The sequence below is a fragment of the Hemibagrus wyckioides genome, linkage group LG01 (genome assembly GCF_019097595.1).
Source record: "Hemibagrus wyckioides isolate EC202008001 linkage group LG01, SWU_Hwy_1.0, whole genome shotgun sequence".
Taxonomy (NCBI): domain Eukaryota; kingdom Metazoa; phylum Chordata; class Actinopteri; order Siluriformes; family Bagridae; genus Hemibagrus; species Hemibagrus wyckioides.
In genome coordinates this window covers 29,041,104-29,054,991 of record NC_080710.1, presented here as the reverse complement: position 1 = coordinate 29,054,991, position 13,888 = coordinate 29,041,104, and the positions used below count along the sequence as shown (strand labels likewise).

The 13,888-nt window shown below is 39.8% G+C and overlaps 1 protein-coding gene and 1 long non-coding RNA gene across 2 annotated transcripts; both read left to right on the top strand.

Annotated features, from left to right (window-relative positions):
* The first annotated feature begins 3,025 nt into the window (after positions 1–3,025).
* Positions 3,026–6,161, top strand: LOC131357417 (uncharacterized). Its single transcript, XR_009205264.1, has 3 exons — positions 3,026–3,162; positions 3,498–3,725; positions 4,968–6,161. It is a non-coding gene; the product is annotated as an uncharacterized LOC131357417 (long non-coding RNA).
* A 2,959-nt stretch (positions 6,162–9,120) lies between these two features.
* Positions 9,121–13,290, top strand: LOC131351853 (trichohyalin-like). Its single transcript, XM_058387508.1, has one exon. The coding sequence runs from the start codon at positions 9,121–9,123 to the stop codon at positions 13,288–13,290; it is 4,170 nt and encodes a 1,389-aa protein (XP_058243491.1).
* Positions 13,291–13,888: the final 598 nt, after the last annotated feature.

The following is a 13,888-nucleotide window of genomic DNA, read 5'->3' as shown; positions in this document are numbered from 1 at the left end:
TGCTACAATGTAAAGTATTGAGTGTACAGCCTGTATAACAGTGTAAATTTGCTGTCCCCTCAAAATAACTCAACACACAGCCATTAATGTCTAAACCATTGGCAACAAAACTGAGTACACCCCTAAGTGGAAATGTCCAAATGTGTATAATGAATCTTTATATGAAGTTCATCACATCTTTCTTGCACACTATGAAATCTGAGGCTGTTAATAACTGTCGGGAATTCCACCGGCTCTTTTCAGTGAGTCGGATCATTTGGTTCAGCTCACCGAAAAGAAAAGAATCGACTCTTTTGGTGTCTAATGGGCTCGTTGGCAAACTTTGTATAAAATAGTGAATATTCTGACTAATGAACAATTTCGTTTGCTTTACTTTAGAATTTACATTTAAAATAAATAAATAATCATGACAAATAATTTGCTCATATAGCATGTGAGTCGATTTTTCAGATTCACCTAAAAAGATCCGGTTCAAAGATCCGACTCGTTAGCGAACAGATAACAGTTTACTGAATTCGCTCATTTTAGTTAATTAAGTTAAGACAAAAACACTACAATGTAAACACCCCGGCTCATATAAGCCGGAATATCCATTTAAAATCGTAAAAAAAAGTATTTTGTAGTTATTGAACGAGCCGGTTCAAAGATCCGACTCGTTTAACAACGACAAATCATTATTTGTGACTATTAATGACATCTTTGCGAGTTTACTCAAGAACACAAAACAAAGCAAACATAAACAACCGGAAAAAAAACACTCGATTTATGTATGTAAGTCGGCTCTTTATGTTCGCCAAAAAGATTCGATTCAGCGAACCGACTCGTTCGGGAATGACACGTTTATCCATATGTAACCCAGGTTACTATGAGCCTTGTGGATGAATGAGTGGATGATTTATTTTAGATGGAGAGATTATTGTAGGGGAGAAAAGAGAAGGCAATATAGTGTTTGTTATTTTTATAGTTTTAAAGAAAGTTAGTTTTGAATGCCGTTCCATTAAGGTACAGAAAGTGTTTTGATTGGTAAATGAACCGCTTGACAATTAGCTCCACCCATGGGCGGAGCTTAGAAAGAAGAACCGGAAGAGAAACCGAGTAATGGCGAAAGCATGAGGCTTTTTTTTTATTTTAATTTCTCATAACAAACAAAGAAATCAACAATAAACAATCACACAACAAATAAAAACAAAAGCAGAACAAATAGGGGGCATACAGAAATTACAAAAGTATAGAGAAGTACACCTTTGTCACCAAATAACATCAAAGGTTTTGACTAATGGATTCAAGAATAGTATAAGTTTTGAAAGCCTTTGAATTTAAAGGTTCAGACATGTATTTAAAGGAGGAAAAAAGGGACTTAATATCAGAACAAAATAATCTAAAGTTGGGTTTACAACGAATGGCTCTGGCTTTGTGAATATGAAATTTACCCAGGAGACAGAGTAACAAAACAGTACACTCAAAATTAACATCTTTAGAGCACACATCTGAAAGAAAAATAATATTTTCATTGAATTGTACAACAAAGGAATAGAAGCACGGTAACTTCTGACCAAAAAGACTTAGTGAATGGACAGTGGCAAAACAAATGAAGAATAGACTCTTCTTCAGCATCGCAAAACGAACATGACGAAGATACATTCTGACAGAATCTACTCAGGAGAAGGTTACAGGGGTAATATCTATGAGTAATTTTGAAATGGAGCTCTTTAAATTTGTTTGGAATAAAAAGTTTGTGAGGGAAGGTCCATAAATGATTTAGATCAATATTTGGGTAACAGAAACTCCATTTATAATGTGCTTTGGGGAAGGTCCATGGAGTTGAAAAAAGTGCTTTTTAATAAAGAAGTTATTACATTTTTTTTCTGAAATATTAATACCTCTGATTGTAGGATTGTGATTATTTAACTGGCTGTAACTTAAATGCGCTTTCATAAGATTTTTTATACCAACAGAGATACTTTTGATTATCTTATTGAAATCTCTCATTGAAACCGTGGCCCCTCTCAAAGACATAAACTCAGAAAAAAATGAAAGAAGGTCCCCTTGAGCATTGAACAGATCAGAAACAAAAATAATATTGTGAACCATCCACTGCTCAAGAAAAAGAGATTTGTTACCAGATAGTATATGTTCATTATTCCAAATGATGCAGGAGTGTGGGGAAAAATTATGCTTAAAAGCAATCTTCCAAGAATCCAAAGCTTGTTTGTGAAAATTTGATAGCTTGATGGGTAATTTACTGCACTTAAAATTACAGGCCAATAAGAATTTAAGGTCACCACACTGTTTAAAAATGAGATTGGGAATCCAGAACCAGGGTAGATCATTCTTAGCGATGCAATTCTTAATCCAGTTAATTCTGAATGTTTGATTGATGGTTTGAAAATCTAATGCATTAAGACCACCCTCCTTATACGTTCTTATCAGACAATTTCTTTGAACTCGTTCTGGTTTGTTTTTCCAAATAAAGCGGAATAACAGGGAGTTAATAGATTTAATTGTTTTATCATCAACATAAAGAGAAAGAGCAGGGTAAACTAGACGTGAAATACCCTCAGCCTTAGTTAGTAGGACTCTCCCATAAATAGTCAAATCTCTCTGCAGCCAGCAGCCAAAAACATTTTTGATTTTATTCAAGCTTGGCTGAAAATGATAACGAAGCCGGTCTGAACCTGATCTAAAAATATCAACGCCCAGGTATTTTACACATTGTTTTGCCTCAATACCCCCAATTAAGGTTTTATCTGAATCGTTTACATATAGAATCTCGCATTTCTTGGGGTTTACCACTAATCCGGAAGCTTTGGAGAAAAGATCAAGATGATTTAGGGCAACAGAAACTTGTGATCATCTTTAAGAAAAAGACAAGTGTCGTCAGCTAACTGGCTAATAATTAAAGTATTGTCTCCCGAGAGCATGATGCTGTTTTACAACGGGCTAGTTATCCGGTAAATTGAGAGAGATAGTGTGCTAGAGATTCACACAAAAGAGAAGATTACTCATTTTTGAAGCAGCATTGCAGGCTGAATGTAGTCAGTCAGCGGATGGGAGCAGATATAACATCAGCGCCACGTGAGGGATAAAGAGGGAGAGGACGGCCAGTTGGGTCATTACTCAGTCATTTGCGTTTGGAAAAAAAAAGGATAAGCGTTTCTCTTGGTAAGTGCCTTATATGAACACTATGTTAAAACTTCTATACAAGTTATAGAAATTAAGTTTAAACACCAAACTTTATCGTTTTGCAATTGTTTATGCATTCATGCTAAGATATGGTAATTACCATGCGCTCGAGGTGTGAGCACATGGAGTTAGGTGTGCCGTGTGATTATTATTATTATTTTTGCACAAATACAAGCTTGTTATTGTTGTTAATATAAAAGAAACATATGTGGTCGTGCTTTTTCTTAATTTTTACTATTTGTTTATAGAAATTTTCGTGATGTGTATTTTTAAGAAAATGCCTAATTTCATCTTTTGACCTTGTCTTTTGCAAGGTTGGGTTTTTTTTTCTCCCCCTTTCTTTCTTTTTTTCTGCTTCTCTTCTATCTTCTTGAATTTTCCTTTGGCTCCTTTGGGGGTTTTTTTCCATCTTCTGAGTGGACAACACCGTTGGAGTGCATCAGAAGATTTCAGTTCATTTCTCCTACATGATAAGGAAGTTGGGAGGTGTTGAAGCTGGCGAGCCATGCCCATGTAAAGACTGAACTGTATACTGTAATGTGGTAGGATTTTGTGTTTCTTTTCTTTTCTCTTGTTGTCTTCCCCGGGGAAATATATCTGAATTTATACACTTTTCCTAAATTGTTACAGTATTTTTTTATTATTTTATTTATACAACAAATTTTATTTGACATGATCATTGTCTTGTCTTCCTTTGCCTCACTGTTACCAAACCTGTCTCTTGAACTAATACTTCTGATGATTGGCCCAAATCTAAGAATAACACATCCCTTCATGTTTTTCCCATTGGCCACTAAACAGAAGGGGGGGTTTTAGTTGTGCTACCTCGTGTGTGTTACACATAACCACTACGCAGTGCATCGGTCTGCAATCTGCACAGAAAGCTCTTGAGTAATGTGCATTATTCTGTACAGTCACTTGTACCATTTCAGAGGAATAAAATCCTATTGAATCGTGTGTGTGTGTGTGTGTGTGTGTGTGTGTAACCTCCCTGAGAGCTGTGAAAGCCAACTGGGGTTCATTTTACAGCATGTGCTGCCGACTAGTGGACAAACCATGTATTTCTATTTACTACTATTTATTTAATAACACTCCAGAGTATTAATCAATAAAAAAGGATAGAACAAATGAAAGTATTTTATTAACAATTTGCACACTCTCCATCTTCTCAACAACCTTTATGAGAGGAAAATCACCTGAAGAAGCTTTTTATAAAACCTCTCAGATAGACAGAGCTTCTCATCACTTCTCCTGGGATCTACGTGAAGCTGTAATTCAAATTCTTTTTTCATTTTAATTGGTGTTACTTAATTAAAATATATCTTTTAAAAAGATATATATATATATTAAACATTTTAACCTTAAAATGGAGGGGGGGTCCTTTATAGCAATTCTAAATATAAATAATAAATTAATTAAATAAGTAATCAAGTATAAACAAAATAAATAAAAATAATTAAAATGAATAAAATTGTAGAATTATGGCCAAACTATTTTTTTGCCATTTAAAAAACTTTTGATTTTTGACTGTTAATTGAAATAAGAATAAATGAATTAAATAATTGAAAAATAATTAATTACATAAAATTATTTAAAAATAATTAATTTTAAAAAAATTAGATTTCTTCTACACCTTTACAAGTAAGACGACAGAGATGTTCGAGTTGTATCATATGATCTTCATGTACATGGTTACTGATTTGTGTGTGTGTGTATCAGTACACCTTCCCAATTATCAAATACGATACATTAAGGATCAATGACAGATTTTTCTTTTGGATTAGAAATACTCAGAACCCTGCCTTTGCTGATGTTGGAGTTGAGATGGCAGTTCTTCTTAGTGTCTGCTCCTGTCTTCTGGTCATTCTCGTCAATCACAATGCACATCTCAGCCAGCAGATGGACCTGCTTCTCATCCAGATTATCCTTGTTTATTTCTGGCATCTTTACACCGGCTTGAGTACAGAAAGCAGCACCACACCTGTGGAAACAGAAAGCAGAGCATTATGACCACCTGCCTGATATTGTGTTGGTCCACTTTTTGCTGCCAAAACAGCCCTGACCACTCATGCACTGTGTGTTCTGACACCTTTCTATCAGAACCAGCATTAACTTCTTCAGCAATTTGAGCAACAGTAGCTCGTCTGTTGGATAGGATCACACCTGGTGCATCAATGAGCCTTGGCCATCCATGACCCTGTTGCCGGTTCACCACTGTTCCTTCCTTGGACCACTTTTGATAGATACTGACCACTGAAGACCGTTAACACTCCTCAAGAGCTGCAGTTTTGGAGATGCTCTGATCCACTGGTCTAGCCATCACAATTTGGTCTTTCGTCAAACTCGCTCAAATCCTTACTCTTGTCCATTTTTCCTGCTTCTAACACATCAACCTTGAGAACAAAATGTTCACTTGTTGCCTAATATGTCCCACCCACTAACAGGTGCCATGATGAGGAGATCATCAGTCTTATTCACTTCACCTGACAGTAGTCATAATGTTATGGCTGATTGGTGTATATAAACACAACAAAGGACAGTTCTGTGTTAATGTTTGTTAATGTGTATTATTATATGTGTATTAATATATTATATATATTAATTTTTCTTCTTCTGAACATTATTATTATTAGCATTAGCATTTTTTGGAGGGACAGTGATGGTTTAAATGGTTAAGGCTCCGGGTTGTTGATCAGAAGTTTGGGGTTCAAGCCCGAGCATCACCAAGATCCACTGTTGGGCAATTCATCAAGGCCCTTAATCCTCCCTGCTCCAGGGGTGCTGTATTATAGCTGCCCCTGCACTCTGACCCCAACTTCCTCAGCTGGGATACACAAAGAAAAGAATTCCACTGTAATGTATACATGGCGATAATAAAGGCTTCGTGCCCTCAGTTCATTTATATATCAGATGAGTAGAGGACTCACAATAATGTGCCAGGTAAAACACACACACACACAGGACATAAAATATTATTCAGAGTGACACAGTGACACAGTATCACTTAAAAAGGGAATTCAATTTCATATAAAGACATCTTTGTGGGACTGTCCTTATGTTTTCCTCACAAGAAATTGGAGGATTTTTTTAAAATTACATTATAACTGTTCAGTTATATTACTTGAATCTTTGAATATTGTTAAAATGAAGATTAAATGCCTATGTTTAGCTATGTTAAAAACAAACAAACACAGGCTTTTATGGCGTGTCCTAATTTTTTCACTTGACTATATATATCCAAAACTTTTGGAACATCTGCCTTTACATGCACACGAACTTTAATGACATCCCACTCAACATCTGTAGGGTTTAATATTCAGCATACCAAGACATTTTAGACAATTTCATGCTCCCAACTTTGTGGCAACAGTTTGGGGATGACCACTTCCTGTTCCAACATGATGACATGGATGAGCGAGTTTGGTGTGGAGGGACTTGACTGGCCTGAGTCCTGACCTCAACCCCATAAAACACCTTTGGGATGAATTAGAGCGGAGACTGTGAGCCAGGTCTTCTCATCCAACATCAGTGCCTGACCTCACAAATGCGCTTTTAGAGGAATGGTCAGAAATTCCTCATAAACACACTCCTAAACCTTGCGGAAAGCCTTCCCAAAAGAGTTGAAGCTGTTGTAGCTGCAAAGGGTGGACCAACTCCATATTACATTCATGTGCATGTAAAGACAGACGTCCCATCTCTAAACATGTAGCATTACACAACATACAAGAAAGTTATTACAAATATTATTTGATTAAAAGATGTTGATAGAAATACTGTGTGAGAGTTGTTGGTTATTAGAAATGTGATTTAGTTGTTGATCTTTATAATGTGTGTTATTACCTCTGAGCAAATGAACTACTGCTTTTGATTTTGTTCGTTTTTGTTGCTGCATGTGCAGAAAAGACGCACAAACAGGGACGTATAAAGTCAGATTGTGTGCGCTTCACTAAAACACTCCGGCTGTTCATAAAGCTTCAGTTCATAAAGACTCGTACTGCCAGAGCTGAGAAACAGTGCAGTAAGAAACACTGAGATTTTGATATGAAGAGCCTTCTCACAGCATGAATGACATCTCTACAGTGAATTTTGTCTCACATACACACACGAAATATTCACAGAATTGTGTTTTGAAGCTAAAACAAATCACAAATATGCAAATTCAAACATGAGGACAAATACACTTTATTTATTATTTAGACAGAAAAACAACTACATTGGAATCTGAAAAAAATAAATAAATAAATAAAATAAAACTAGAAATATTCGAATACTGATCTACAATCATTTATTTTTATTAATCTGATTTGCGGTTTTATTTTACAGGTAATTATATAATAATAATAATAATAATAGTAATAATAATAATAATAATAATAATAATAACCACCAAAGGAGAAAAGCAGGGACAATGCTGCATTAGTTAGGGCTCATGAAATTAAATCAGTTGAAAATTCTGCAAAATTAAGCATCATTAATTACAATTTTAAAAATTAAAACAAACTCTGAACAAATACTACTATTTAAAAATGATAAATAGTTCAATAATAGGACAAACACGTGATAAATAATACAGTTGAGCTCATACATTTACGTATTCTTTTGTAAAATGTTAAAACTTTTTGAACAGGATGACGTAAATGATTATTTTTTTCATTTAAAGATCTGATTGTCCATTTACTTCACGAGATATTGACGTGTTTCTTAGAAGAGACAAAAATAAAACCAATTTACACCAATCATCCTGTCCAAAAGTTTAACACACACACCCCTTTCTCTGAATGCATCATGTTACCTTCTTGAGGATCATTAAACATCTGGACTTTTTTTGTGTCATAGTTGTGCCCGAGTCCCTTCCAGATGTCCTCGGGGTGAAGAGATGAATCTTAACATCATCCAGCTGCTAATGGAAAGGAGTCCGAGATGCAGGAGATGCAGAAAAAGCCCATCATCTGCAGGACCTGGAGGATTTTTCTGAAGAACAGCGGCTCAGGACCAACTAAGGAGTCATGAAGAGTTATCAAAAAAGAAAAAATGAAATGAATAAATGAAAACAGTAGTTAATAACACACAGTGGTCAGAATGGAGCGTGTTTACACTTCTGAACTGGTTCATTTGTGTACATTCATTTGTTATTGTGTCTAGTGGACTATATGTAAAGACGCCATATAGCTTATTCGGGTCAGGACTAAATACAAAACAAAACGCTGTTTTTTTTGTTTTTAATCTCGCTTATTATTATTATTATTATTATTATTAACATTTTTGCACGTATATAAACATATGATCTCAGGTGTATGAATCATACACTACATAGTAAAGCTATTGAGGCTAAATGTGTTGGTGTCAACACAGCTAGCAACGGCGTTTATTCGCCTCGCGCTCCGCTCCCCGTGCCATCTCGGGTTCATTAAACAACATAAAATATGTCTAGAAAAGAAAACCAAGTTTCACAGGCATTAAGGAAGCAAAGTAGATCTTCACACATCCAACCTGCTCTCCCAATTCCTCCATCAACTCCTCACCCTGTGCTCCACTCTCTCCGGTATACACACCTGACGCCATGCAGGAGAGACAACGGCGTCCCGCTCACTACACAATTTGAACTATTTTAATTAATTTTTTTTTTTACTTAAAGACGATAACGTTTCTCTCATGAAAAAAACAAAATGGCAGAGGAGTGTAGTAAAAAAATAAGAAAAGCTTGGAAGAAGAAAAAAGTTTGGCCTGTCTTACTCTGCGCATGCGCGGTGAGAGAGCGTGCCGGGTCACTCACCTCTGACGAACCCCCCCCCCCCTCCCAAGACCCCGCCCCCAGGTGGACAACGTGTGTTACGTCACAAGCGGGCTTCTCGAACAGAACCTGAACGCAACGCTGTCACATGACGACATCTATCACACATACGAGCTGTGAATTTGAGAGAAAGACGACACTGCAAAATGTCTGACAAACTTATAAAACGATTTCAACGCAGGACTGATAAAAAGTCAGAAGAGATGAAAGAGAATGAGAGGAGGAAATTGATGGAGGAAAAGAAAAAGAAAGCGGGTGAAGCATTGGTGAAGAAGGTGGCAAAGCTGGATGTGGTTTTGGCTTCTAAGCTGATTAACTGGAAGCAGGACATGGATGAGACTAATGCCAGACTCCAGCAGAACATCACCGAACTCCAGGCTTCCCTGAAGCTCTGTGAGGAACGGGAGATGAATAACATCAGTTTTGAGGCTTCCATGAATCTCCTTGTGGAACGGAAGATGACTAAAGGTCTGGAGAGAAAGAACTTGAGAGACAGAGTGCAACTGCAGAAACGTGTTGATCAGCTCGAGGCCACGCTGGCTTCAGAGCGAGAGCAACAGGAGCAGGAAAAAGAGAAGATAGAGGAGAACACTACTGCTCTCCTCCAGGACATCATTTGGTTTGAGACTTCCCTGAATCTCCTTGAGGAACGGGAGAAGGCTAAATATCTGGAGAGAGAGAGCTTGCTGAGAGACAGAGAGCAACTGCAGAAACGTGTTGATCAGCTCGAGGCCACGCTGGCTTCAGAGCGAGAGCAACAGGAGCAGGAAAAAGAGAAGATAGAGGAGAATACTACTGCTCTCCTCCAGGACGTCAGCAGGCTCGAGGATTCCGTAAAGCTCTTTGAGGAACGGGAGAAGACTAAAGATCTGGAGAGAGAGAGCTTGCTGAGAGACAGAGAGCAACTGCAGAAATGTGTCGATCAGCTGGAGGCCACTTTGGCTTCAGAGCGAGATCAACAGGAGCAGGAAAAAGAGAAGATAGAGGAGAATACTACTGCTCTCCTCCAGAACGTCACCAGGCTCGAGGATTCCCTAAAGCTCTTTGAGGAACGGGAGAAGACTAAAGATCTGGAGAGAGAGAGCTTGCTGAGAGACAGAGAGCAACTGCAGAAATGTGTCGATCAGCTGGAGGCCACTTTGGCTTCAGAGCGAGATCAACAGGAGCAGGAAAAAGAGAAGATAGAGGAGAATACTACTGCTCTCCTCCAGAACGTCACCAGGCTCGAGGATTCCCTAAAGCTCTTTGAGGAACGGGAGAAGACTAAAGATCTGGAGAGAGAGAGCTTGCTGAGAGACAGAGAGCAACTGCAGAAATGTGTTGATCAGCTGGAGGCCACTTTGGCTTCAGAGCGAGATCAACAGGAGCAGGAAAAAGAGAAGATAGAGGAGAATACTACTGCTCTCCTCCAGAACGTCACCAGGCTCGAGGATTCCGTAAAGCTCTTTGAGGAACGGGAGAAGACTAAAGATCTGGAGAGAGAGAGCTTGCTGAGAGACAGAGAGCAACTGCAGAAATGTGTTGATCAGCTGGAGGCCAGTTTGGCTTCAGAGCGAGAGCAACAGGAGCAGGAAAAAGAGAAGATAGAGGAGAATACTACTGCTCTCCTCCAGAACGTCACCAGGCTCGAGGATTCCATAAAGCTCTTTGAGGAACGGGAGAAGACTAAAGATCTGGAGAGAGAGAGCTTGTTGAGTGACAGAGAGCAACTGCAGAAACGTGTCGATCAGCTGGAGGCCACTTTGGCTTCAGAGCGAGATCAACAGGAGCAGAAAAAAGAGAAGATACAGGAGAATACTACTGCTCTCCTCCAGAACGTCAGCAGGCTCGAGGATTCCCTAAAGCTCTTTGAGGAACGGGAGGAGATTGACGTACTGGAGAGAGAGAGCTTGCTGAGAGACCAAGAGCGACTGCAGAAATGTGTTGATCAGCTGGAGGCCACTCTGGCTTTGGAGCTAGAGCAACAGGAGCACGAAAAAGAGGATACAGAGGAGCATACTACTGCTCTCCTCCAGAACATCACCTGGTTTGAGGCTTCCCTGGATCTCCTTGAGGAACAGGAGAAGACTATCGTACTGGAGAGAGAGAGCTTGCGGAGAGACCAAGAACAACAGAAGCAAGAAAAAGAGGAGATAGAGGAGACCACTGCTGCTCTTCTTGAGAACATCACCTGGTTCGAGGCTTCCCTGGATCTCCTTGAGGAACAGAAGAAGACTAACATACTGGAGAGAGAGAGCTTGCTGAGAGACCAAGAGCAACTACAGAAATGTGCTGATCAGCTGGAGGCCATTGTGGATTCAGAGCGAGAGCAACAGAAGCAGGAAAGAGAGGAGATAGAGGAGACCACTGCTGCTCTCCTCCAGGATATCGCCTGGCTTGAGGATTCCATAAAGCTCTTTAAGGAACGGGAGAAGACTAAAGATCTGGAGAGAGAGAGCTTGCTGAGAGACAGAGAGCAACTGCAGAAACGTGTCGATCAGCTGGAGGCCACTTTGGCTTCAGAGCGAGATCAACAGGAGCAGGAAAGAGAGGAGATAGAGCAGACCACTGCTGCTCTCCTCCAGGATATCGCCTGGTTTGAGGCTTCCCTGGATCTCCTTGAGGAACAGAAGAAGACTAACATACTGGAGAGAGAGAGCTTGCTGAGAGACCAAGAGCAACTACAGAAATGTGCTGATCAGCTGGATGCCATTGTGGATTCAGAGCGAGAGCAACAGAAGCAGGAAAGAGAGGAGATAGAGCAGACCACTGCTGTTCTCCTCCAGAACATCACCTGGATCGAGGCTTCCTTGGATCTCCTTGAGGAACGGGAGAAGACTAATGTAATGGAGAGAGAAAGCTTGCTGAGAGACCAAGAGCAACTACAGAAATGTGCTGATCAGCTGGAGGCCACTGTGGATTCAGAGCGAGAGCAACAGAAGCAGGAAAGAGAGGAGATAGAGCAGACCACTGCTGCTCTCCTCCAGGATATCGCCTGGTTCGAGGCTTCCCTGGATCTCCTTGAGGAACGGGAGAAGTCTCACATACTGGAGAGAGAGAGCTTGCTGAGAGACCAAGAGCAACTACAGAAATGTGCTGATCAGCTGGAGGCCATTGTGGATTCAGAGCGAGAGCAACAGAAGCAGGAAAGAGAGGAGATAGAGGAGACCACTGCTGCTCTCCTCCAGGATATCACCTGGCTTGAGGATTCCATAAAGCTCTTTAAGGAACGGGAGAAGACTAAAGATCTGGAGAGAGAGAGCTTGCTGAGAGACAGAGAGCAACTGCAGAAACGTGTCGATCAGCTGGAGGCCACTTTGGCTTCAGAGCAAGATCAACAGGAGCAGGAAAGAGAGAAGATAGAGGAGAATACTACTGCTCTCCTCCAGAACATCACCAGGCTCGAGGATTCCGTAAAGCTCTTTGAGGAACGGGAGAAGATTAACGTACTGGAGAGAGAGAGCTTGCTGAGAGACCAAGAGCAACTACAGAAATGTGCTGATCAGCTGGAGGCCATTGTGGATTCAGAGCGAGAGCAACAGAAGCAGGAAAGAGAGGAGATAGAGGAGACCACTGCTGTTCTCCTCCAGAACATCACCTGGATCGAGGCTTCCTTGGATCTCCTTGAGGAACGGGAGAAGACTAATGTAATGGAGAGAGAAAGCTTGCTGAGAGACCAAGAGCAACTACAGAAATGTGCTGATCAGCTGGAGGCCACTGTGGATTCAGAGCGAGAGCAACAGAAGCAGGAAAGAGAGGAGATAGAGCAGACCACTGCTGCTCTCCTCCAGGATATCGCCTGGTTCGAGGCTTCCCTGGATCTCCTTGAGGAACGGGAGAAGTCTAACATACTGGAGAGAGAGAGCTTGCTGAGAGACCAAGAGCAACTACAGAAATGTGCTGATCAGCTGGAGGCCATTGTGGATTCAGAGCGAGAGCAACAGAAGCAGGAAAGAGAGGAGATAGAGGAGACCACTGCTGCTCTCCTCCAGGATATCGCCTGGCTTGAGGATTCCATAAAGCTCTTTAAGGAACGGGAGAAGACTAAAGATCTGGAGAGAGAGAGCTTGCTGAGAGACCAAGAGCAACTACAGAAATGTGCTGATCAGCTGGAGGCCACTGTGGATTCGGAGCGTGAGCAACAGAAGCAGGAAAGAGAGGAGATAGAGAAGACCACTGCTGCTCTCCTCCAGGATATCGCCTGGTTCGAGGCTTCCCTGGATCTCCTTGAGGAACAGGAAGAGACTAATGTAATGGAGAGAGAGAGCTTGCTGAGAGACCAAGAGGAACTGCAGAAATTTATTGAACAGCTGGAGGCTGCACTGACTTCGGAGTGAGAGCAATAGGAGCAGGAAAAATAGGAGCTAGAGGAGACCACCAGTGATGACGTGAATGAAGTATGGACCACTGCAGCAACCAGAAGAGGATATTTATTTCACTCTCAGTAGAGAGGCGCGAAATGAAATGAAATGAAATGAAATGAAATAAAATAAAATAAAATAAAATAAAATAAAATAAAATAAAATAAAATAAAATAAAATAAAATAAAATCAGTACAGCAACTTTGATTGTCCTGGCTTCTATATGCACACCTTCAAAGGAGACAGAAAAATAACAATGGACCACATGAGAGACCACGTTATACTCACATGGTGTACTTTACAACAATTACACATATGAGCTAAAATAGGTAGTGCACAGTCTATGACTCTTATAAAGAAAGAACTGAACTATCATTTTTTTTATAAAAAAAGATTGGGGAAAATGTTTTCAATTTTAATTCCATTTTCTGCATTTACATACATTTAGGAACTATGGTGATAAAAAATCCAGGAAATAATTAAGTTTATAATTTTTAATATATAATATATTTATAATAATTATAATGATAGATTGCCAAAAAACTATGTATATAAAAAAGATGTCTCTCTTTCT

What these genes read in the sequence shown, in the direction of transcription:
- LOC131351853 (XM_058387508.1), top strand. Translation starts at nt 9,121, where the DNA reads ATGTCTGACAAACTTATAAAACGATTTCAACGCAGGACTGATAAAAAG.